This window comes from Oncorhynchus keta, chromosome 24, assembly GCF_023373465.1.
Source record: "Oncorhynchus keta strain PuntledgeMale-10-30-2019 chromosome 24, Oket_V2, whole genome shotgun sequence".
Taxonomy (NCBI): Eukaryota; Metazoa; Chordata; class Actinopteri; order Salmoniformes; family Salmonidae; genus Oncorhynchus; species Oncorhynchus keta.
Window position 1 is genome coordinate 33,169,631 of NC_068444.1, and position 27,127 is coordinate 33,196,757.

Sequence of the window (27,127 nt, forward strand, 5' to 3'; positions counted from 1 at the left end):
CATAATCACACCATGATTAGTTAATCATCAAACATACACCCTTTTCCCAGAGAAAAAATGTATTTCTGTCTTCACGATGAACTGAGAACACAAATGGCTGTACAGATTCAGACAGTATATCCCAAGAGAGCCATGTTTCCGTGAAACAGACTATGTTACAGTCCCTGATGTCTCTCTGGAAGGAATTCCTCGCCCTGAGCTCGTCAAATTTATTATCCATGGATTGAACATTAACGAGTAACATACTCAGAAGCGGTGGGTGGTGTGCGCACCTCCTGAGTCGGACTAAAAGTCCACTCCGAATACCTCTTCTCTGCCGGTGTTGTTTTGGATCAGCCTCTGGAATCAGTTCAATTGCCCTGGGGGGTACGAACAAAGGATCAGATTTGGGAAAGTTGATATCTTGGTCGTAATACTGGCAAGTTACCACTGCTCTGATATCCGATAGGTCTTCCCGGATGTATGTAATAACACAAAAAACATTTTGGGCTAATAATATAAGACACAACACATAAAAAAATACTGCAAAGTTGCCTAGGAGCTAGAAGCACGGCTGCCCTATCTGTCGGCGCCATTTTCTTCATTACATCTCTATCAGATTCGTAAGAATTTCTCACCCCATGTTCAAGAACTGCCCTTTTCCCTTTATTCAGATTACAACCTCTCACTTTCGGTTATGTTAAAATTAAATCATCTCCATATCGCTATTTTTAAAACAAGCCATAGAAAGTTGGTTGCAAATTTAGTTTAATCCACCAGAAAAGGCTGATCAAATATTACTACAAATATTATGGTTAAACTGAAATATACTAATTGATACAAAAAAAAAACGCATCAGCAGGCCAGCATCCTGGAGTCGCCTCTTCACTGTTTCGACATTGAGACTGGTGTTTTGCGGGTACTATTTAATGAAGCTGCCAGTTGAGGACTTGCGAGGCATCTATTTCTCAAACTAGACACTCTAATGTACTTGTCCTCTCGCTCAGTTGTGCACCGGGGCCTCCCACTCTTCTTTCTATTCTGGTTAGAACCAGTTTGCGCTGTTCTGTGAAGGGAGTAGTACACAGCTTTGTACGAGGTCTTTAGTTTCGTGGCAATTTCTCGCATGGAATAGCCTGACGAGTTTCTGGTCTTTTTGAGCCTGTAATCGAACCCACAAATGCTGATGCTCCAGATACTCAACTAGTCTAAAGGCCAGTTTTATTGCTTTAATCAGAATGACAGTTTTCAGCTGTGCTAACATAATTGCAAAAGGGTTTTCTAAAGATCAATTAGCCTTTTAAAATGATAAACTTGGATTAGCTAACATAACGTGCCATTGGAACACAGGAGTGATGGTTGCTGATAATGGGCCTCTGTACGCTGTATGTAGATATTCCATAAAAAAAATGGCTGTTTCCAGCTACAATAATCTTTTACAAAATTAACAATGTCTACAGTGTATTTCTGATCAATTTGATGTTATTTTAATGGACAAAAAAAATGTGCTTTTCTTTCAAAAACAAGTGACCCCAAACTTTTGAAAGGTATTGTATGTATGGCCTTGTGTCAATTGAAAACAGTAGACTAAGTCAGTGGTGCTCAATTCTCTCATCAGCGACCGCAAGCTGTTCCAGAACTAGCACACCTGATTCAACTTGTTAATTAAAACAATAATAACGCCTATGGAATTTTAACAATATAATATGGCTAACCAGAATACAAAACCCTGTATGTTTCTTCAAAAGGATCTACAAGGAACCTTTGAGATTCATTATAGAACCATTCTCCATAAAGGTTCTATAAAGACCCCATAAAAAAGGTTTTCTATATAGAACCGTTTTCTGTAAAGAACCATAAAAAAGGTTATCTATATAGCCCCAAAAAGGGTTGTAACCATAGCGGAACCCTTTTTGTTGTTATATAGAACCTCTTTTTATGTTTTTTTATAGAACCCTAAAATTCAACTCTGGATCTCAAAGCCAGTTCCACTGCATTTTTTCGTTGTTCCCTTCTAATTGTGGACTGATATAGACCTGGGACACCTAGTTCTACTGTAGCAATTAAATATCAGGTAGAGCAGAAAACACACAGGTACCGGACCTCGTAGGGCAAGAGTTGAATACCCTTGTTATAAAACCTTAGGAAAGGGTTCCATTTAAAGCATGGTTCTTTATAGAAACTTCAAAAAATGGTTATATAAAGCCCCAAAAAGGGATCTGCTATAGTTACAAGCCAAATAACCTTTATTTGGTTCTATATATAACCATTTGTTTTTAGTGAGAAAATGTATGGGGGAAAAAATCTCACCCAAAACAGCAATATTTCAAATAACTCTAACTCTTCAAGAAATGTACTTTTTTTCACCACTGACACCATAATAAAATAAATCAAACTGTAAAAAATATAAAGGAAATTTCAGGCAGAAACGCTCATATTAAACACGAATGGTTTTCACTAAATTGATGCGTTATATTTAGCATACTGTTTTACAGCTTTGTCATTGAAAAAATAATGTATGTTAAAGTCATCTTATTTTATTATTTTATATATTTAACCAGTAACTCTAGTGGGAAGCAGCCGCAAGAGGAGAAAAAAAAATGAAATAAACTATATAAACGGACATTACACACGACTGAGATGCATTTCAAAATATTGCATAAGACATGTAGCTCTTGAAATATGGATAATGTACATGTCAATATTGCGATTTCAATGTGAATTTGATTCATTGTGCAGGCCTAAGAGATACAGTATGTCAAGTTAGTACAGTATACTGTATATGGGAAAAGTCTCACGCTCTGTTGGCTGGTAGATATATTGTACTGTTTCGGGAACAGGTCTTTTTGTGGTATTGTGAGAAGATGCGTATGTGTTTGTATGTGTGAGTGTATGTGCGTGTGTATTTGTGTGGGTCCGCTGTTTGTGTAACTCACCGTAGTGGCCTGAGCGTCCGTAGCAAGCGCAGCACTCTGAGCATGCCCAGTATCTTGGGGCTGCTGTTCGATACCAATGAGACCAGGATATCTATGGCTGAAATCATCACTAAAATCCCATCTAGAATGTTCCAGCTGCTCCTCAGGTAGGCCTTATCACCAAATAACCAGCCCAGTGCAGCCACCTGAGAATATACACAGACACTGGGTTAACGACATACATTCTACGAAATTACATTCACAAACAAAGACGGTATCGCACGGTAACGCATATGCAGTCAATCAGAGAGGCACCTCTCGAGTTGTGCAAAGTAAATTAGGCCAAGCCAAGTGAGATACAAACTTTTGTCGTTGAAGACTTTTCTTCTCTCAGTATTTCAATCTACAAAAAATGACTGAGACACAACAATAACCCATAGAAGCTTCACAAACTGCATCTCAACTAGGCATGGCTTCATTTGCATATGCTGTGCCTCGTCAGAGCGTTAAGGCATGAATCTATATATAACCAGGCAGTATCAAAGAGAATGATCAAACCCCTGATGAACAAAGACGTGTCGAGGTTACAAAGCCTTTGGTTCCTATGCCCCCGTCAGTTTCCCCCAGACATCTGACTTCCTGTGTGTGACGTTAATTAACCTCCCCCGAGCCCCATTATTCCTGGGCATGATTTCCATTTTGTGTCCGTCTGCCCTCAATGTGTGTGCGTGCGTGTGTGTGTGTGAGCCCTGGCATTGCGTTGGGCACCAGAATAGAAATGGAGGTCTTAGTGAGTGACACCTGTGAACTTTCTCTAGCCCTCACCCCTCCTCACCGCTCCCTACCCCTGCCACAAGCCTCTATACGTAGACATGACCCTCCATTCAAAGCCAGACCCATTTGAATATCGGCTAGACAATCCTTTCCTTAGTATTAGTAACAGGTGTCTCGCTCTCTTTGTGTGTGTGTGTATGTGTGTGTGCCAGCGTTCCCTCCCATTCGTGGGAGTGTGTGTTTGAGGCTTACCGAGGTATCACACTGAAAGCCTGTTTTCTTCAGGGCTTTGTCTGTCTTAATGACAGTGAACCGGTAGAGCTGAAGATCAATCATTTGGAGGTGGGCCGTGCCTTAATGCATTTCTGTCATCTTAGCTATCTAAGGTATTTCAGGTATTTTAGGTACTTTGTTAGGCTCTATTTTCTCATCTCGGATCTATTTGCTCATCTCACTCTAAATGGTGACCGTTAATGAAACACGGAAATGGTACTTTTCGTTCCCCTCCCCCTTCTCTCTTTCTTTCTATTTCTTCAAAGAAGTTTTGGGGCAGAATGAACACAGAAACCACTGATGGACATGCGACGTATAAGAAGTCCTCATAGGAGTAGGATACAGTATACCACGAGACACTGATCTATGGTCAGTTGGGCATTTTTTTACTCTTACTGTAAAGGTTCGGATTCAGATAAAATAGGCTGATCTTAGATTTGTGCCTACGGGCAACTTCTACCGAACATGTCCTGATATCAGCCAGAGGGGGAAGAGATTTAACCTGGCTCTGTGGATTACACCAGGTCTGTGGAGGCCTTAACCACAGCCCCGAGGCATAGTGATCAGTGTTCCTTCCTGGGAAGGAGAGTGTGGGTTTTTCCCGCTGGTAGGATCTGTCTCCGTGGTGCCCTCTTACCTTGACTGTCATCTCAGCCACGAAGATTGCTGTGAAGATGTAGTTGGATAACGTGAGGAAGATACGCTCCTACAGAGAGAGAGAGACAGAGAGACAGAGAGAGAGAGACAAAGACAGAGAAAGAAAGCGAGAGAGATAGAAGAGAGGAAGATTTAGCATTTTTCAGCATGTTTGTACAAAAATATAGATTTAGGGTTGTATAAACCTGGATTTTCTTTACAATGGCATATACAGGATACTACCTTCCACAACATAACCTTCACTCCAACTCAAAACTCCAAACCTACAACCTGATTTTGGACAAAATTACTTTTTATTACCAAGAATTCTTACTGCTAAAGGACTATCCAGCAAAATTCCTGACAAACCAGCAACCGGCAAAATAAGCGCAACAGAGACTCGAAAATATCATCCATCCTGGAACTGAGTAGGTAAAGTCCATTCTGAAGCTACTTCGAAAGCCTAGAATGAAATGAAAATGACAATAATCTCCAGATATTTCACTTTATGGAGACTGAATGCTAAGTTAAAAAGCTACCAAGTTTGCTAGGAAAGAAAATACCCAGCTGCCACATTACCTAGCACTGAAGTGTGAAGTCAGAGGTGTGAAGCCCCTGTGCCCAACAATGGCAGCAGAGTTCCTCCCCCACCCAAATGCAGAGGCAACTTTGGCCAACTGCTCCATGGCTTCCCTCTGTGCAGAGGTCACCCTTTGGATATTAAAAATGACAAGGCATGGAAAGAGTACAAAGAGAAGCTCCTCGTGGACAATCCAGAGACACTTTTTGCTGACTGCTACTGTAGAGAAATGGGAACGTAAGCAACCTAATCTTACACACAGACCATCCCTGGCCAGTTTTAAGAGGACCCTGAGACTGAGACACCCTCTGTCAACCTGTACAACAATGGAACGGTGGTGGAGCAGGGCAGATTCATACATTTCCAAAAGGACGGCAGGAGGAGCTTTCTCTACCCCACCCCGAGTGAGTCTGATCACATCTCTTCAAACTGTCCTGCAGACGAGGATAGCCAACCCCCCCCAGCATTGAACTGACCCACATTACAGACTAGCACAACATTTTCATCATCAATCTACACACAAAGCCTCATAGCAGGGTTAATGGCACTGGAGAGGATGGCTGCCATTTGTTGGCTCTTAACCACTTGCGCTATTTTGTTTGTTTTTTCGCATTGTTTGTAACTTAGTCTGTACATAAGGTTGCTGCTACCGTCTCTTATGACTGAAAATAGCTTCTGGACATCAGAGCAGCGATTACTCACCCCGAATTGGACAAATAATCTTTCTTTAATGAGTTGGACGGGAAGGATATACTCCAAACATTTCCGTCATTTGCTGGAGAAAGAAGATCTTGGATGCCTTGTGAGGATCAGGTGACGAGTGGCTAATCAGCCTTTACCATCTGTATTGTTAGTCAACGATCAATAGCTGGGAAAAAAACGAGCCAACGTTCAATCGCTGGAAAATAAATGGGACGAACTGAAAATAAGTATATCCTACTGTATCAACGGGACATTAAAAACTGTAATATCTTATGTTTCACCGAGTTGTGGCTGAACGACGACCTTAATAACATACAGCTGGCAGGTTATACACTCTATCGGCAGTATAGAACAGCAGCCCCTGGCAAGACACCAGGCGGCGGCATATGTATATTTGTAAACAACAGCTGTTGCACGATATCTAAGGAAGTCTCAAGGTTTTGCTCGCCTGAAGTAGAGTATCTCATGATAAGCTGTAGACCACACTATCTACCTAGAGAGTATTCATCTCTATTTTTCATAGCTGTCTACATACCACCACAGACCAATGCTGACACTAAAACCGCACACAACGAGCTGTATACCACCATAAGCAAACAGGAAAATGCTCATCCAAAGGCGGCGCTCCTAGTGGCTGGGGACTTTAATGCAGAGAAACTTAAATCAGTTTTACCTAACTTCTATCAGCATGTTAAATGTGCAACCAGAGGGAAAAAACTCAACATCTTTACTCCACACACAGAGACGTGTACAAAGCTCTCCCTCACCCTCCTTTTGGCAAATCTGACCATAATTCTATCTTGGTGATTCCTGCTTACAAGCAAAAATTTAAGCAGGAACAACCAGTGACTCAGTCTATAACAAAGTGGTCAGACGAAGCAAATGCAAAACTACAGGAGCGTTTTGCTCGCACAGATAGGAACATGTTCCAGGATTCATCTGATGGCATTGAGGAGTACACCACATCAGTCACTGGCTTCATCAATAAGTGCATCGATGATGTCGTCCCCACAATGATGGTACGCACATACCCCAACCAGAAGCAATGGATTACAGGAAACATTCACACTGAGCTAAAGGGTAGAGCAGCCGCTTTCAAGGAGCGGAACTCTAACCCGGAAGATTATAAGAAATCCTGCAGTGCCCTCCGACGAACCATCACACAGGCAAAGCTTCAATACAGAACTAAGATCGAATTGTACTTCACCGGCTCCGAAGCTCGTTGGATGTGCCAGGGCTTGCAAACTACAGACTACAAAGGGAAGCACAGCTGAGAGCTTCCCAGTGACACGAGCCGACCAGACAAGCTAAATAACTTCTATGCTCGCATCGAGGCAAGTAACACTGAAACATGCATGAGAGCATCAGCTGTTCCGGACGACTGTGAGATCATGCTCTCCGCAGCCAAAGTGAGAAACATTCACAAGGCCACAGGGCCAGATGGATTACCAGGATGTGTACTCCGAGCATGCGCTGACCAACTGGCAAGTTTCTTCACTGACATTTTCAAGAGTCTAATGCCAACATGCTTCCAGCAGACCACCATAGTTCCTGTGCTCAAGAACACTAAGTTAACCTGCCTAAATAACTACTGACCCATAGCACTCACTTCTGTAGCCATGAAATGCTTTGACAGGATGGGCATGGCTCACATCAACAGCATTATCCCAAGACAGTCGTGAAGAGGGCACGACAAAACCTATTCCCCCTCAGGAGCCTGAAAAGATTTAGCATGGGTCCTCAGATCCTCAAAAGGTTTTACAGCTGCGACATCGAGAGCATCCTGATGGGTTGCATCACTGCCTGGTATGGTAACTGCTCAGCCTCCGACCGAAAGTCATTACAGAGGGTAGTGCGTACGGCCCAGTACATCACTGGGGCTAAGCTTCCTGCCATCCAGGACCTCTATACCAGGTGGAGTCAGAGGAAGGCCCTAAATATTGTCAAAGACTCCAGCCTCCCTAGTCATAGACTGTTCTCCCTGCTACCACACGGCAAGTTGTACGGGAGCGCCAAGCCTAGGTCCAAGAGGTTTCTAATCAGCTTCTATCCCCAAGCCATAAGACTCCTGAACATCTAATCAAATGGCTACCCAGACTATTTGCTATGCCCTCCCCCCTTCTACGCTGCTGCTACTCTCTGTTATTATCTATGCATAGTCACTTTAATAACTCTACCTAAATGTACATATTACCTCAATAACCTCGAACACCGGTCCCCCAACACATTGACTCTGTACCGGTACCCTCTCCCCCCTCTATTGTTATTTTACTGCTGCTCTTTAATTATTTGCAATTTTTATCTCATACTTTTTTTTAGGTATATTGTCTTAAAACTAGATTGTTGGTTAAGGGCTTGAAATTAATCGTTTCACTGTAAGGTCTACATCTGTTGGATTTCAGCGCATGTGACAAATACAATTTCATTTCATTTCATTTTAGTACTGTAGATTACTTTATCACTGACCTCAACCCAGAGTCTCCCAGAGTGTTTACTGACACCCCTATCAGATCACAGAAAAATCACAGTCTACTTGAACAGAGCAATACTCAAGGCATCAAAGTCAAAGGAACTGCATAACATTATTAAATGCAAAAGATGGAAGGAAAGTAGTGTAGAAACCAAAACAACAATCAGGCAACAACAAATTCAACCCCTTCTAGACAACTTCCTGGACAAAATGTTTCACTGTAATAGTGAAGGTGTAAACTTGGCAGTAGAAAACCATAAAAAGTATATTTGACCTCTAAGCTTCCCTAAATTTAAAGCAGACAACATAACAACAATGACAAATGGTTTGATGAAGAATGCAAAACCTAAGAAAGAAATTGAGAAACCTATCGAACCAAAACATAGAGACCCAGAAAACCTGAGCCAATGTCTTCACTATGGTGAATCACTAAAACAATACAGAAATACATCGCGGAAAAAGAAGGCACAGAATGTCAGAAATCAGCTCAATGTAATTGAAGAATCCATAGACGAACCACTTTTGGGTGCACTCTCAGCGCACATCGTTGCAAACACGAAGAGTTATCTATTAAAAATGGAAATGTATGGATAAACCACTTCTCCAATCTTTTTGGCTCTATAACAAAGAAAAAAAGAATAAACATATACATGATCAAATACAAATACAAATACAAATGTTTGAATCAACTATTAAAGACTACCACAACCTACTGGATTCTTCATTTACATTGAATGAACTATAGGACAATATACAAACCCAAAAGGCCTGTGGTGTTGATCGTATCCTAAATGAAATTATAAAATATACAGACCACAAATTCCAATTGGCTATACTTCAACTTTTTAACTTCATCCTCAACTCTGGCATCTTCCCCAATATTTGGAACCAAGGACCCCAATCCACAAATGTGTAGACAAATTTGATCCCAATAACTACCGCGGGATATGCGGAAAATCTTTGGAAAATCCTCTGCATTATCAGTAAAAAGAATGTACAGAGAAAATGTCAAAATGTCTTTCTACCAAATTACCGTATGACAGATCACGTATTCACCCTGCTCACTCTATTTGACAAACAAACAAACCAAATCAAAAGCAAAGTCTTCTCATGCTTTGATATCAAAAAGGTTTGTTGACTCAATTTGGCATGAGGGTCTGCTATACAAATTGATGGAAAGTGGTGTTGGGGAAAAAACATACGACATCATAAAATCCATGTACACAACAAGTGTGCGGTTAAAATTGGCAACAAGAAAATATATATTTCCATAGGGCTGTGGGGTGAGATAGGGATGCAGCTTGAGCCCCACACTCATTAACATATATGTCAGCGAATTGGCAAGGGCACTAGAACAGTCTGCAGCACTAGGCCTTACACTACTAGAATCTGAAGTCAAATGTCTACTTACTGTGTGCTGATGATCTGTTGCTTCTGTCCCCAGCCAAGGAGGGCCTAAAGCAGCACCTAGATCTTCTGCACAGATTCTATCAGACCTGGGCCCTGACAGAAAATTCAACCTCTCTTTCGTATCATCTAAGATCCCAAAAGATTGGAAAGCTGCCGCGGTCATCCCCCGTGACACTCTAGACTCAAACTGTTACAGACCTACATCTATCCTACCGTGCCTTTCTAAAGTCTTTGAAAGCCAAGTTAACAAACAGATCACCGACCATTTTGAATCCCACCGTACCTTCACCGCTATGCAATCTGGTTTCCGACCTCAGCCACGCTCAAGGTCCTAAACGATATCATAAACGCCATCGATAAAAGACAATGCAGTAAAGCCGTATTCATCGACCTGGCCAAGGTTTCGACAACAGCCTTGGTTTCTCAAATGACTGCCTCGCCTGGTTCACCAACTACTTCTCAGAGTTCAGTGTGTCAAATCGCAGGGCCTGTTGTTGCAACCTCTGGCAGTCTCTAAGGGGGTGCCACAGGGTTTAATTCTCGGGCCGACTATTTTCTCTGTATACATCAATGATGTCGCTCTTGCTGCTGGTGATTCTCTGATCCACCTCTACGCAGACAACACCATTCTGTATACTTCTGGCCCTTCTTTGGACACTGTGTTAACAAACCTCCAGACAAGCTTCAATGCCATACAACACTCCTTCCGTGGCCTCCAACTGCTCTTAAATGCAAGTAAAACTAAATACATGCTCTTCAACCGATCGCTGCCTGCACCCGCCAGCCTGTCTAGCATCACTACTCTGGATGGATCTGACAACTACTCTGGACGGTTCTGACAACTACAAATACCTAGGTGTCTGGTTAGACTGTAAACTCTCCTTCCAGACTCACATTAAGCATCTCCAATCCAAAATTAAATCTAGAATCAGCTTCCTATTTCACAACAAAGCATGCTTCACTCACGCTGCCAAACATCCCTTCGTAAAACTGACTATCCTACTAATTCTTGACTTCGGCGATGTCATTTACAAAATAGCCTCCAACACTCTACTCAGCAAATGGGATGTAGTCTATCACAGTGCCATCCGTTTTGTCACCAAAGCCCCATACTGCGACCTGTATGCTCTTGTTGGCTGGCCCTCGCTTCATATTTGTCACCAAACCCACTGTCTCCAGGTCATCTATAAGTCTTTGCAGGTAATGCCCCATCTTATCTCAGCTCACTGGTCACCATAGCAACACCCACCCGTAGCACGTGCTCCAGCAGGTATATTTCTCTGGTCACCCCCAAAGCCAACTCCTTATTTTGACACCTTTCCTTCCAGTTCTCTGCTGCCAATGACTGGAACGAATTGCAAAAATCACTGGAGCTGGACACTTATATCTCCCTCACTAATTTTAAGCATCAGCTGTCAGAGCAGCTTACCAATCATTACACCTGTACATAGCCCATCTGTAAATAGCCCACCCAACTACCTCATCCCCATATTGTTATTTATTTTTTTGGTCCTTTGCAGCCCAGTATCTCTACTTGCACATTCATCTTCTGCACATCTATCACTCCAGTGTTGAATTGTTAAATTGTTATTATTTTGCCACTATGGCCTATTTATTGCCTTACCTCCCTAATCTTACTACATTTACATACACTGTATATAGACTTCTCTATTGTGTTATTGACTGTATGTTTGTTTTTCCCACGTGTAACTCTGTGCTGTTTGTGTCGCACTGCTTTGCTCTGTCTTGGCCAGGTCGCAGTTGTAAATAAGAACTTGTTCTCAACTGGCCTACCTGGTTAAATAAAGGTGAAATAAAAAAATTCTAAATAAAAGAATCTCAGTAATACAAAGAAAATGGTGTTCCAAAAAAGGTCCAGTTGCCCTAGAGCACACAAAAAACTATACATACGGCAGCCTAAACATCAGTTCCACAGGTAACTTCCACAAAGCTGTGAACGATCTGAGAGACAAGGCAGGAAGGGCCTCCTAAGCCATCAAAAGGACCATCAAATTCGACAAAACAATTTGGATTTGGCAAAAAAATACTTGAATCCGTTATAGAACCCTTTGCCCTTTATGGTTGTGAGGTCTGGGGTCTGCTCATCAACCAAGAATTCACAAAATGGGACAAATTCCAAATTAAGACTCTGCCTGCAGAATTCTGCAAATATATCCTCAGTGCAATGATCAAAATCCAGAAAGAGACATTAAATTCTACAACCACCTAAAAGGAAGTGATTCCCAAACATTCCATAAGAAAGTCATCACCTACAGAAAGATGAACCTGGAGGAGAGTCCCCTAAGCAAGCAGGTCCTGGGGCTCACAGCAACACAATTAGACCCAATCAAATCATGAGAAAACAAAAAGATAATTACTTGACACATTGGAAAGAATTAACAAAAAAACTGCTCAAACTAGAATGCTATTTGGCCCTAAACAGAGAGTACACAGTGGTAGAATACCTGCTCACTGTGACTGATCCAAAATTAAGGAAAGCTTTGACTATGTAGAGACTCGGTGAGCATAGCATTGCTATTGAGAGAGGCCGCGGTAGGCAGACCTGGCTCTCAAGAGGAGAAAGGCTATGTGCACACTGCCCACACAATGAAGTGAAACTGAGCTGCACTTTCTAACCTCCTGTCAAATGTTTGACCATATTAGAGACAAATAGTACCCTCAGATTACACAGACCCACAAAGAATTCGAAACTCTCATATCTATTGGGTGAAATACCAGTGTGCCATCACAGCAGCAATATTTGTGACCTGTTGCCACAAGAAAAGGGCAACCAGTGAAGAACAAACACCCCTGTAAATACAACCCATATTTATGTTTATTTATGTTCCTTTTTGTCCATTAACTATTTGCACATCGTTACAACACTGTATATAGCCATAATATGACATTTGAAATGTCTCTATTCCTTTTGTGAGTGTAATGTTTACTGTTCATTTTTGACTGTTTATTTCACTTTTGTTTATTATCTATTTCCCTTGTATTGGCAATGTAAACATATATTTCCCATGCCAATAAAGCCCTTTGAATTGACTTGATAGAGAGGTTATCATCGAGGAACTTCATTGGAACTTTTTGTAACATCACACTTCAGCGTTGTCTCTGTGCTGCTGTGCTGTTTGTTTGCCTCTTGGCAACCTGCAAAACTAATTTAAAAAAACTGTAATAACCATTTGATCAAAACTCTGCATTTAACACATTTAACAACATCTTAGTTTTTCCCTCATTCAACTTTTTTCATTCAACTTTTTCACCCGGATGCTTTATTTGGACATGATTCTTCTACAGGACCGCCACCAGCCGAGAAATCCAAGTAGTAACATTAAAGCTATGTGATATAATTGCAGTCGCTGCACTCATAACATGTGGATAGCCGAGTGTCAAACCCAGCTTCAGATGCAATCATTAGGAAAGGTTGAAACTGTCTGTGCCACCAGTCAAAGACCGAGCCTTCTCAGGTTTCTTCTCCACCCGTTATGGGGTCTAAGGTGCCGAAGCCTCCCACCATTAGCTCTGACATATTGAAAACTCTAGTCATTGGCGACTCCATTACCTGCAAAAGAATCATACAGCGATCATACACTGTTTACCGGGGGTTAGGGATACCTACTTGAAGGCTGATCTGAAGAAGGTCCTGGCTAAAACTGGTGAGTGTAAAGAGTATAGGGATATTTTGTTATCCCTATCGGAACCAACAATGTTAGGATGAGACAGTCAGAGGTCACCAAGCGCAACATAGCGTCAGTGTGTAAATTAGCTAGAAAAATGTGTCGGCATCGAGTAATTTTCTCTGGCCCCCTTCCAATTAGGGGGAGTGATGAGCTCTACAGCAGTCTCTCAACTTAATCGCTAGTTGATAACTGTTTTCTACACCTCCCAAAATATCTAATTTGTAGCTAATTGTCCCTCTTTCTGGGAATCACATCCAAACAGGACCAAGCCTGACCTCCTGAGGAGTGATGGAGTCCAACCAAGCTGGAGTGGTGCTCTCATCATATCTATCAACATAGAAAGGGATCTAACTCCTCTAGTTCCACACTGAGATAGGGTGCAGGCCAGGCAGCAGGCTGTTAGCCTGCCAGCTTAGCCTTCCACTTGCACAGTCAGTGTAGTCAGCTCAGCTGTCCATATTAAGACCGTGTCTCTGCCTTCTATCGAGGTTGGGGAAAACTAAACATGGCGGTGTTCACCTTAGCAATCTCACTGGAATAAAGACCGCCTCCATTCCTGTCATTATTGAAAGAGATTGTGATACCTCACATCTCAAAATAGGGCTACTTAATGTTAGATCCCTCACTTCCAAGGCAGTCATAGTCATTGAACTAATCACTGATCATAACCTTGATGTGATTGACGTGACTGAAACATGGCTCAAGCCTGATGAATTGACTGTGTTAAATGAGGCCTCTCCTCCTGGTTACACTAGTGACCATATCTCACACGGATCCTGCAAAAGCGGAGCTGTTGCTAACATTGACAACAGCAAATTATTATTATTATCAATGACGATCTTGTCTCATCTCTGCAACTCCCCAATGGGCTTGGGAGAGGGGACGGTCGAGTCATGTGTCCTCCAAAACCTGACCCACCAAACCACACTCCTTAACACCCAATAGCTTAAACCGGAAGACAGTCACACCAATGTGTCGGAGGAAACACCGTTCAACTGATGACCAGAGTCAGCCTGTAGGCGCCAGGCCCGCCACAAGGAGTCGCTAGAGCGAGATCAGCCAAGTAAAGCCCCGCGGGCCAAACCCTCCCCTAACCCAAACAACGCTGGGCTAATTCTGCGCACCTCTATGGAACTCTCGTTCATGGCCGATTGTGACACAGCCTGGGATCGAACACAGGTCTTATGTGACGCCTCAAGCACTGCGATACAATGACTTAGACTGCTGCGCCACTCTGAAGGTCCATGACAGCAAAGTTAAATGTACAAAAACAGAAATGTATGCGTTCTTGTCTTTTGAGCTTTTTTTGCAGGCTAATCAATTACTTGTTATAGCTACTGCTCACAGGCAACCTGGGCCGTATACAGCGTTCCTCACTGAGTTCCCTGTATTCCTATCGGGGCTTTTAGTCATCGCAAATAATATTAAAAGTCCACACACCAAGTCCAAAAGGGTTTTGTACAACATGTCTCCCGGACCTTCGCATACCTTGGATCTAATTTTGTCCAGTGGGATAAATGTTTTTCCTCATAACCCTGGACTATCAGACCATCATTTTATTATGTTTACAATCTCAACAAATAATCTACTCAGACCCCAACCAAGGATTATCAAAAGCTGCGCTATAAATTCTCGGATAACCCAAAGATTCCTAGATGCCCTTCCAGAATCTGTTAACCACCTAACTGAGGATCTAAATTGAACCTTACGTAATACCCTAGATGCAGTCACACCCCTAAAAAAAATATTTGTCACAAGAAATTAGCTCCCTAGTAAAAATAAATCAAATCAAATTTGTATTTGTCACATACACATGATGATGTTAATGCGAGTGTAGCGAAATGCTTGTGCTTCTAGTTCCGACAATGCAGTAATAACCAACAAGTAATCTAACTAACAATTCCAAAACTACTGTCTTATACACAGTGTAAGGGGATACAGAATATGTACATAAAGATATATGAATGAGTGATGGTACAGAGCAGCATAGGCTCTACAGTAGATGGTATCGAGTACAGTATATACATATGAGATGAGTATGTAAACAAAGTGGCATAGTTAAAGTGGCTAGTGATACATGTATTACATAAAGATGCAGTAGATGATGTAGAGTACAGTATATACGTATGAGATGAGTATGTAAACAAAGTGGCATAGTTTAAAGTGGCTAGTGATACATGTATTACATAAGGATGCAGTAGATGATATAGAGTACAGTAAAATACCCGAGTCCTGAAGCAAACTTCTAGAAAATTGGAACGGAAATGGCGCTCCACCAAACTGGAAGTCTTCTGGCTACTTTGGAAAGACAGTACCGTGCAATATCTAAGAGCCCTCACTGCTGCTCGATCAGACTAATTTTCTAACCTAATTGACGAGAATAAGAACAATCCTAATGATGTCGCAAAGCTAACTAAAAAAACAGCATTCCACAAGAGAGGATGGATTTTAATTTAGCTGTGATGAATTCATGAACTTCTTTGACTAAAAGATCAAGATCATTAAAAAGCAAATGACGGACTCATCTTTGAATCTGCGTATTTCTCCAAAGCTTGGTTGTCCTGAGTCTGCAGAAAATAACCAGGACCAAGGATCACTGGAGACTCAAGTTGTTTAATCCTGTTATCTTTTAACACATTCACAAAAATAGTCATGGCCTTAAACATTCCAGCTGCATACTGGACCCTATTCCAACTAAACTACTGAAATAGCTACTTCCTGTGTTCTGCCCTCTTATGTTGAACATAATAAACATTATGTACCAAACTCACTAAAAGTGGCAGTAATAAAGCCTCTCTTGAAAAATCCAAACTATCGGCCTGATATCGATAGGAATCTCACCATTCTTTTTGAAGACAAATTATTTATTCGAAATTACCTTTTAATGGCGTCAGACCAAGGCTCAAGATCTGTCCTTGTACTCCTAGACCTTAGTGCCGCTTTTGATACCATCGATCACCACGTTCTTTTGGAGAGATGGGAAACCCTAATTGGTCTACAAGTACAAATTCTTGCCTGGTTTCGATCTTATCTGTCCGAAGTATATCAGTTTGCTTCTGTGGATGGTTTGTCCTCTGACAAATCAAGAGTTTCGGTGTTCCTCAAGGTCCTGTTTGGACCACTATTGTTTTCACTATATATTTCACTATATATTTCACCTCCTGGTGGCGTCATTCGGAAACACAATGTCAAAATTCCCTGCTATGTGGATGACACACAGCTGTACATTTTGATGAAACATGGTGAAGCCCCAAAATTGCCTACCCTGGAAGCCTGTGTTTCAGACATAAGGGAGTGGATGGTGGAAAATGTTTTACTTTTAAACTCGGAGAAACAAGAGATACTAGTTCTAGGTCAAAATAAACAAACACGTCTGCTGTTTGATCTGACAATGAATATTGATGATTGTACAGTTGTCTAAAATACAACTGTAAAGGACCTCGACGTTACTCTGGACTCTGATCTCCCTTTAAATGAACATATCAAGAGCATTTCAAGGGCAGCATTGAAAAAATCAGATACCTTTGTCCAAAGAAATGATGCAGAAAAGCTCATTCAATGATCTACTCTTTGGCTACCTGGATAAAGAACTAAATAAACTTGTTAGTGCTAAATACGGCTGCTAGAATCTTGACTAAAACCAACATTTGTTTATCATATTACTCCAGTGCTAGCCCCTCTACACTTGCTTCCTGTTAAGGCTAGGCCTGATTTCAAGATTTTACTGCTAACCTACAAAGCATTACATGGACTTGCTCCTACCTACGGTATCTCTCCGATTTTGTCCTGCGGTGCACACTTACACGTACGCCACGGTCACAACGCTCAGATTTTATAGTCCCTAGAATTTCTAAGCAAACATCTGGAGGCAGGGCTTTCTCCTACAGAGCTCTTATGGTCTGCCTATTCATGTGAGAGAAGCAGACTTGGTCTCAACCTTTAAGTCTTCACTGAAGACTCATCTCTTCAGTAGGTCCTATGATTGAGTGCAGTCTGGCCCAGGGGTGCGAAGGTGAACAGCAAGGCACTGGAATGACGAACCGCCCTAACTGTCTCTGTCTGTCTCTCCACTGGGATTCCCTGCCTCTGACCCTATTACAGGGGCTGATGCACTGGCTTACTAGTGCTCTTCCATGCCGTCCCTAGTAGGGGTGCGTCATGGCGTGCAAGGCTTTTCCCCCCGCTATTCTCGACTTAAGTGGGTTAAGTCACTGACGTGATCTCCCTGTCTGAGCAACACTCAGCCTTGTCAGTTGGTGGTCTGTTGATATTCCTCTAGTGGTTTGGGGTTGTGCTTTGGCAAAGTGGGTGGGGTTATATCCTGCCTGGTTGGCCATATTCGGGGGTATCATCAGACAGGGCCACAGTGTCCCCCGACCCCCCTGTCTCAGCCTTCAGTATCTATGCTGCAAATAGTCTATATCCCGGGGGGCTAGGATCAGTCTGTTACATCTGGTGTAATTATCCTTTCTTATCTGTTGTCGTCTGTGATTTTAAGTATGCCCCCTCTAATTCTTTCTCTCTCTCTCTCCCTCTCCTCCCGGAGGACCTGAGCCCTAGACCCATAACTCAGGACTGCCTGGCCTTATGGCTCCTGGCTGTCCACCTGGTCGTGCTGCTGCTCCAGCATCAACTGTTGTGCCTGCGGCTATGGAACCCTGAGCTGTTCATGCTACCTCGACCCGTGCCTGCTGTTTTTTACTTTTTTGTTTTTGAGGCTGATTTGTCCGGGATTTGATTATCTCTCTCTCCCTCTCTCCCTCGCTCTACCGCACATGCTGTCTCGACCTTTGAATGCTCTGCTATGAAAAGCCAACTGACATTTAATTTACTTCTGAGGTGCTGACCAATTGCACCCTCTACAACCACTGTGATTATTTTTTGACCCTGCTGGTCATCTATGAATGTTTGAACATCTTGAAGAACAATCTCGCCCTAATGGTCATGTACTCTTCTTATCTCCACTCTGCCCAGCCAGAAGAGGACTGCCCCCCTCCCCCCCTCTCTCTATCTTTCTAGGGAGTTTTTCCTAGGCACCGTGCTTCTACATCTGCAATGCTTGCTGTTTGGGGTTTTAGGCTGGGGTTCTGTATAAGCACTTTGTGACATCTGCTGATGTAAAAAGGTCTTTAGATAGAGAGGGGGGAGAGAAAGAGAGATGTCAGTGTATTAACTAAGCCTTTTGTTAAGGGGGGATGAGAAACTGTTTGGGAATCTAAACAAGGGCTCAGGAAAGAAAACAAGCAGTGTAGCTGGAATGTACAGACCCTCGGACTGACTGCTTATTTACCCAACATACACACACACACACACACACACACACACACACACACACACACACACACACACACACACACACACACACACACACACACACACACACACACACACACACACACACACACACACACACACACACACACACACACACACACACACACACACACACACACACGTTATATAAACACACTCATTTTTGGCACAGTTATGAGTATTGTGGTGGTGCACAATGCAAACGGCGAAAAACCAACCCCACGTGTGTGTGTGTGTGTGTGTGTGTTGTGTGCGTGCATGTGTGTGGACTTTCATTCCCACGCCCTTCCGTACATCTCCTCAAGCCACTTCTGTCGCAACATTATAAAATGTTCTTAAAGTCTCTGGGAATATTTGTGGTGACATCATCGGAACGCCTGTTTAAATTGTTTAAGAATTCCGGCGCTGACACCGGTCATTCCTATCCTCTGTGACCATGTGTTTTTCATACTTTCATTCATTATAAACCAACAAACTCGTGAATGGAGGGAGCAGGGGAATAGAAAAGAGAGCTAGATAGTGAGAGAGAAAGAGAGAGAGAGACAGAGAGAGAGACAGAGAAGAGACAGAGAGAGAGAGAGAGAGAGAGAGAGAGAGAGAGAGAGAGAGAGAGAGAGAGAGAGAGAGAGAGAGAGAGAGAGAGAGAGAGAGAAAGAGAGAGTGAGAGAGAGAGAGAGAGAGAGAGAGAGAGAGAGAGAGAGAGAGAGAGAGAGAGAGAGAGAGAGAGAGAGAACAAAGTAAGTAATAACAAGATACTAAAAATATACGCCGGCGTCGTCTCTGAAGTAGTTGAGGATTAACTTTGCTGAATATGTTCTGACAGTGAGCAAGAGTGAAATAAAAATAGAAATGGATGAGATTCCAAAAGACAGTGACCGACACAGAGAGCTCCTAAAAAGAGCAAAGCATCTCCCTCTTTCTTTTGATGGGGCTTGTTGCCTGTCACACACACCAACTGATTTCCACATATGATTAGTTTTGATCTCCTCTCCTCCTCTCCTCCTTTCTCCTCTCCTTGCCTCTCCTCCCTCCTTTCCTCCTCTCCTTATTTTCCTTCTCCTCTTCTCTCCTTTCCTGTATTGCATGCCTCAATATACAGCCAGTTATGAACAAACAGGTGTCGACATTATTGGTTATTTTCCGGGCCAGTCAACCTCATAATAACTCCTAAAGATGAAGCATTGAATGAATGTCTGTTCTACCATGAATTAATTTCATGAACCACAGATCAGTAACTAAGCAACTGTTGTTTTCGGTGGTGTTAAACCATCAAAGCCGAACGACCACGTTATGAAACGTGGTGCCAAGCTGGGGAACGACTTTCTAGACACTGAACCAATTATTCACCCAACGTTCCACAATAAATTGAATTAGAACCAAAAGGGAAATGTATTGTTCTGCAAATGCACAAGAGAAACAAATGGTTATTTACTGCTGTGTAAATGGCACAGGTGAAATACAGATGTAGGATCTTCATTTGACCAGTTTCTCACAGCAGAAAAATAATCCTGCAGCAACAGGAAATGTGAATCATTTTGTGGATTATAATTATTGGACATTTTCGCAGGGGTTGATAAAAAAAATTGTTAGGGCAAATCAAGTCTGTCATCTTAAAGCGGAAATGTCCAACTTTAGAAGCCTTTTTAAGCCTTGAATACAGGAGATTTCCTGCTACAACAGGGTGATCAAATTAAGATCCTACATCTGTTATCTCCTGTGGAAGTATGTACTGTATGTATGCAGCAAAAGCAATAAACTCCACCGTATTTATTAGTAATCTACCGTGAGAGAGTCTCTAACAAAGCAACTCCCAATCAAGCTTTCTTAGAAACAAATAACTTATCTATTTCAGAGTAAATGGCACAAGGTCCTACATCATCTGCTTTACAGGCAGGTGAAATTGCAAAAAGAGCCTGTGGAAGTCTGCAGTAAGTAAATTGTATGTATGCAGCAAAAGCAATATACCTCAACTGTGTTTGTTCGTAATAACACACGGCTGAAGTCTCTAGCGAATGTAACTCACAATCAAACCTATTAATTCTAAATCAACAAATATATATATACACCTGCAAAAACCAATCAGACTCAGTAATAAACCAGGCCAATAAGATTGAGGTAAAATAACATTAGGTAATGCAGCTACGAGGCTATTCGTATATATTCACTGTTCAATGTGTATGCGTGTGTGTGTATGCGTGTGCGTGTGTGGTGTCCTTACTGAGTGTGTGGCCTGCTAGCTACTGTTGGGAGGTCACTGCCAGGCAACCCAATCTCCATACACATTTCCATTCAATTTCAAAAAATCACCTCATTACAGAGGCTGAGAATTACAGTTGCAGCACAAAATGAGAAATATGTGCATCTTAATGTTGTGTGTGGTTTGTGTGTCAAATGGGTGTACATGTGTCTGTGTATGTGAAAGTGATTGTGTGTGTGTGTGTGTGTGTGTGTGTGTGTGTGTGTGTGTGTGTGTGTGTGTGTGTGTGTGTGCGTGCGTGCGTGCGTGCGTGCGTGTGTGTGTGTGTGTGTGCTTGCGTGCGTGTTTCAGATATCCTCTCGATATCCTCTGTCATTTCCTGTTTTTCTCATGTCCCCCCTCATTTCATCCTCACACTCATTTCATCCTCCCACAATAAACCTGTGAGGGCTTTATCCACATTAGTTAAACATGTATTTTCCACGGTATTATCCCCATACAGAATAGACCAGCAGGCAGGGAGATAATTGAATCAATTACCACAACCACTGTCTCATCTGTGTTAAAGACAGAAAACAAGGCCGCTACAGCTGGAGTCCACAGAGACTGGACGCCAATTATTACGGGTGCAAGAGCGTTCGCTACATCAGCGAGAATATCAAAACCGTGTTAATTAGTGTGTTTATTCCCGTTCTGCATAAAGGCTGGATGATGTTGCAGCTTTAATTATCAAAGGGCTTTGGGTTGGACAGTATAACAGATGGGGTAAGAAAGAAAGCCAGGTATATTGTGTATATTGGGAGAGTGTGTGTATGTCTACCTGTGTGTGCGTGCATGCCGGGTGATGCGTGTGTGTGTGTGTGTGGTCACTCACCACGCTGTATGGGTCTATCCTCGGCCTCTCCATGGCGATGGTGATGCAGTTGAGGAAGATGATGACCAGAACAATGTGGTCAAACATCTTGTGGGTTATGATCTTATTGCACGCCATCCGAAACCTGGAAAACACACACACACAAAATTCAGCATTCATAGGATAAACATTCCGATAATTGGAAAATATATGATGAGAGATGTTAAGCATGTGCAAAATACAATGTGTATAACATTATTCAGACACACACCCTTGTATTCTATGAAGTATTCATTAATAAAGCATATTGCACATTAAATAAATACGTGGGAACTTACAGTTGAAGTCGGAAGTTTACTTACACTTAGGTTTGTGTCATTAAAACTAGTTTTTCAACCACTCCACACATTTATTGTTAAGAAACTATAGTTTTGGCAAGTCGGTTAGGACATCTACTTCGTGCATGACACAAGTCATTTTTCCAACAATTGTTTACAGACAGATTCTTTCACTTATAATTCACTGTATCACAATTCCAGTGGGTCAGAAGCCGTCATACCGCTCAGGAAGGAGACGCGTTCTGTCTCCTGGACTTTGGTGCGAAAAATGCAAATCAATCCCAGAACAACAGCAAAGGACCTTGTGAAGATGCTGGAGGAAACAGATACAAAAGTATCTACATCCACAGTAAAACGAGTCCTATAACGACATAACCTGAAAGGCCGCTCAGCAAGGAAGAAGCCACTGCTCCATAACTGCCATAAAAAAAGCCAGATTACGGTTTGTAACTGCACATGGGGACTAAGATCGTACTTTTTGGAAAAATGTCCTCTGGTCTGATGAAACAAAAATAGAATTGTTTGGCCATAATGACCATCGTTATGTTTGGAGGAAAAAGGGGGAGGCTTGCAAGCAGAAGCACACCATCCCACCATGAAGCACAGGGGTGGCAGCATCATGTTCTTGGGGTGCTTTGCTGCAGGAGGATCTGGTGCACTTCACAAAATAGATGGCATCATCAGGAAGGGAAATTATATGGATATATTGAAGCAACATCTCAAGACATCAGTCAGGAAGTTAAAGCTTGGTCGCAAATGGCTCTTCCAAATGGACAATGACCCCAAGCATTCTTCAAAAGTTGTGGCAAAATGGCTTAAAGACAACAAAGTCAAGGTATTGGAGTGGTCATCACAAAGCCCTAACCTCAAACCCTTCAGAAAATTAGTGGGCAGAACTGAAAAAGCGTATGCGAGCAAGGAGGCCTACAAACCTGACTCAGTTACACCAGCTCTGTCAGGAGGAATGTGCCAAAATTCACCCACCTTATTGTGGAAGGCTACCCGAAATGTTTGACCCAAGTTAAACAATTTAAAGGCAATGCTACCAAATAGTAATTGAGTGTATGTGAACTTCTGACTCACTGGGAATGTGATGAAAGGAATAAAAGCTTAAATAAAGCATTCTCTCTACTATTAATCTGACATTTCACATTCTTAAAATAAAGTGGTGATCCTAACTGAATGTTTAGTAGGATTAAATGTCAGGAATTGTAAAAAAAAAAAACTGAGATTAAATGTATTTGGCTTAGGTGTATGTAAACTTCCATCTTCTACTGTATACTTATTATTTGCATATTCCCAACTCCCCCTGAGACACCCGTGGAGAGTGGGGTCACGGCCAGGGTCTGGAGCAATTAGGGTTAAGTGCCTTGATCAAGGGCACACAGGCTGATTTTTCACCTTGTAGGATCATGGATTCAAACTAACGAACATTCGGTTAATGGCCCAACGCTCTAACCGGTCGGCTACCTGACGCACACTCAAAGATAATGTTGATAGATCCACATTAAATCCAAGCCCTTTCCTCATGCATAGTAATTCAATGAACCACAGCTGAAGTGGTAATTAATTAAGTCTAAGCTTCACTAACTGACAAGAAACGGCTATAGCTTCAAATGGAAAGAAAGGGGAATGGAAAATGAATGAAGGAGATAAAAAGATAAGTAAAGAAAGAGGGAAGATATAGATGGAAGTGTAAAATAATGAATCCATGCATCAAGCCCACTCTGATGGAGCATGTCTGTCATAAGGTACAAAAGGGAACAATAGCGTGTCCCTCAGATCGGTATTCTGCTCCATCTCCATGTGTGTGTGTGTGTGTGTGTGTGTGTGTGTGTGTGTGTGTGTGTGTGTGTGTGTGTGTGTGTGTGTGTGTGTGTGTGTGTGTGTGTGTGTGTGTGTGTGTGTGTGTGTGTGTGTGTGTGTGTGTTTAACTATACTTGTGGAGACAAGAAGTCAAACAAAAAAGGTCAAATGCTATATCTAGGGGGTTTAGGGTTAAGGTAGAATTAGTGTTATGGTTATAATTAGGTTTAAGGTTAGGAGTTAGGGTTAAGGTTAGCTTTTGGGGTTAAGGTTAGGGTAAGAGTTAGGTTTAAGGGTTAGGGAAAATAGGATTTTGAATGGTTATAAATTGTGTGTCCCCACGAGGTTAGTTAAACAAGACTGTGAGTGTGTGAGTCTGTGTGTGCGCGTCTGACTACACCCATCATTATCTACACGCTGGATGAGTTCATTCCTCTCATCTCTGCATGCTAGCCCTCAATGCTAAAGTATTCATCATGTATTCATTCATCATGTATTCATCCATCATGTGGGCCAGGGATGTCATGCTAACTCCCACAACATGATGATGATTGTCTGTTCTAGATCCTCTATGTTATGGTGAGACGGGGAGACAGGCAGACGTGCACACACACACACACACACACACACACACACACACACACACACACACACACACACACACACACACACACACACACACACACACACACACACACACACACACACACACACACACACACACACACACACAGCACACGTCAGATAATAACTTATTTGATTGCTCGATGAGTAATGAATAAAAAGCATCTGTCTAAATGTCTCATGTTCGTCATAGCCATGACCTTTTGCTAGTATGCAGTTACTGACATCTGTGATATTTGGACTGTCAGAGTTTCATGACATGACAGTATTCACGAGTTTATATTGATGTGAACTCCCATTATACAATTTTGATTTCTTTGAAACGTTTTTAGCTTGTATGCTAGGCTTGTGCTTCTGCCTTAGCCAACTGCTTTAGTCAAGTTGGCTTAAGGTGAACATATCTGTCTAGGTCGGAATTAGAAATTCCCCCAGAGTAAAATACCTAAGTGTTATCATTAAGTGCTCGAGGAGATGAATGGAGGTCTGTCCATATTGAACAGCTGTGGGACTCCAGCTTCCCACTGAGCCTCTGTCTCCTGATATAACCCTGAGCACAGGTAGGTGTATGGCTCTGTACAGAGCCAAAATGGACGCCACACAGAGTCTTTGTCCTCTTTGTCACTCTCAACACAGGCCAAACTCTGCTACCTGACTCTGTAGAGAGGCAGAATGGACACCACACAGTGCCTGTGTCCTCAATGTCACTCTTAGAACAGGACAAACCCTACTGCCCACTGCAACTGGGGCATAGCAAGGATACTGTTAGACATGCATGCACAGACGGGTAAGTATGAGCACATAGCGTAATTATATAACTTTTATCAGTGTATGTGTGTGTTTGCGTGCATGTGCGTGTGTTTGTCTAACCTGGAGTCTGGGGGTAATATGTACAGGGACCAGGTATCTCTCTGTCGACACCACTCTGGCTGTTTCCTGTCCAGCCAGCCTGACAGCCTGGCAAAATGACCCACGACCACCTCCTCCTCTGCTGCGTCGTCCTCTGTGTTGTCCTCCAGGGAGAGCTGTGTAGGGGCAAGGGCCCCGCCAGGGGCCGAAGTACCCTTCCCATTACAGTCACTGTGTTCTGGGGCTCTCAGGCCTCCTAACGAGGGGGGTCTGGAGCTGTGCATACTGGCTGAGCGATACAGGTAGGGCACCTAGAGTTTTACAAACATGGCTAACACAGTCATTCATAGATACTTGAAGGCATTTTAAAACACTGAAGAAAGCTGTTCTATCCAGTGACAACTACCTATATGATCACAACAAAAGTATAAACTGGGTGGTTCGAGTCCTGAATGCTGATTGGCTGATAGCCGTGGTATATCAGACAGTATACAATGGGTATGACAAAATATTTATTTGTACTGCTCTAATTACATTGGTAACCAGTTTATAATAGAAATAAGGCCCCTCTGGGGTTTGTGATATATGGTTATAGACCACACCTCCTAGGGCCTGTTTGCTTAATTAGAGCACACATAGCAGTGTTTATGGGGGCCGGTCTCTAGATCCCCTGGTGTGTGTGTTCACCTGTAGCAGTGTGTCGGGGGCCAGGTCTATGGACCCCCTGGTCTCCACCGACTCCATTCTCCTGTGTCTGGGCTGGGACATGGAGTTAATATGACACAGGGATGCATCGTCCCCCTCCGATGTCCCCCCTCCTCCCCCCTCCTCATCCTCCGAACTGGACCCTCCCTCGCCGGAGAGGAGCGACCGTCGTTCGCCAGACTGAAGCTTTGTTCGTTTGAGCGAGGGGGCACGGCCTAAGCTGTTCCAGCTCGATCGACGGCTGGTCCAGCCACTGGCAGAGCACCACGGGGCGTAAGGGGAGGTGCTACGGGCACTGGTCTAGAGAGAGAGCGCGATGGAGGGGGAGAGGGGAGAGGAAGAGAGAATGTATGAACAACACAAAAGAAGTGAACAGATACATTTTTTGGGGAACTTTTGGAACCTTTGGGGAACTTTAGAATATGGAAAACTTCTGTATATGGAACTTTAGATGTTGTTACTACAGGTTTTTGTCTTACTAATTATCAGATTATCCTCAATGCTCAGTGGTCATTACTATAGCTGGCAACAGTCATAACTGGCAACAGTAAGTGTAGCTATGGCATCAGTGGGTTTGGCTACAGCATCAGTTCGTGTCCATAGAGTTACGCTGATGAAAGGTAATTTTAATCATAATTAATCATCATAGCTGTCATCTTGAACATCATCCAGACAAGTCAGACCATGGATGGGCAACTTTTATGGGGGTGGGGGCCCCAAAAATAAAATGAGTCGCCCATCCATTGGTTAGACTGATAATGTTAGTTCTGTGGGCAAAGAGAGGGCACAGAGCTTAATACATTTTATTTTTATTTTACCTTTATTTAACCAGGCAAGTCAGTTAAGAACAAACTCTTATTTTCAATGACAGCCTAGGAACAGTGGGTTAAATGCCTGTTGTACCTTGTCAGCTAAGGGGTTTGAACTCGCAACCTTCGGGTTACTAGTCCAACACTCTAACCACTAGGCTACCCTGCCGCACATGGGTTCCAGATGCTGGGAGGAGACAGTAGTTTG

General features: G+C 42.6%; 1 protein-coding gene across 1 annotated transcript in view; it reads right to left on the bottom strand.

Moving 5' to 3' along the window:
* Window positions 1–27,127, bottom strand: part of cacna1g (calcium channel, voltage-dependent, T type, alpha 1G subunit) — a 360,095-nt gene that overhangs the window by 76,281 nt on the left and 256,687 nt on the right. The window contains 5 exon segments of the mRNA XM_052478432.1: window positions 2,916–3,100; window positions 4,579–4,647; window positions 21,813–21,936; window positions 25,427–25,716; window positions 26,093–26,410. Coding sequence (XP_052334392.1) covers window positions 2,916–3,100; window positions 4,579–4,647; window positions 21,813–21,936; window positions 25,427–25,716; window positions 26,093–26,410 — 986 coding nt within the window.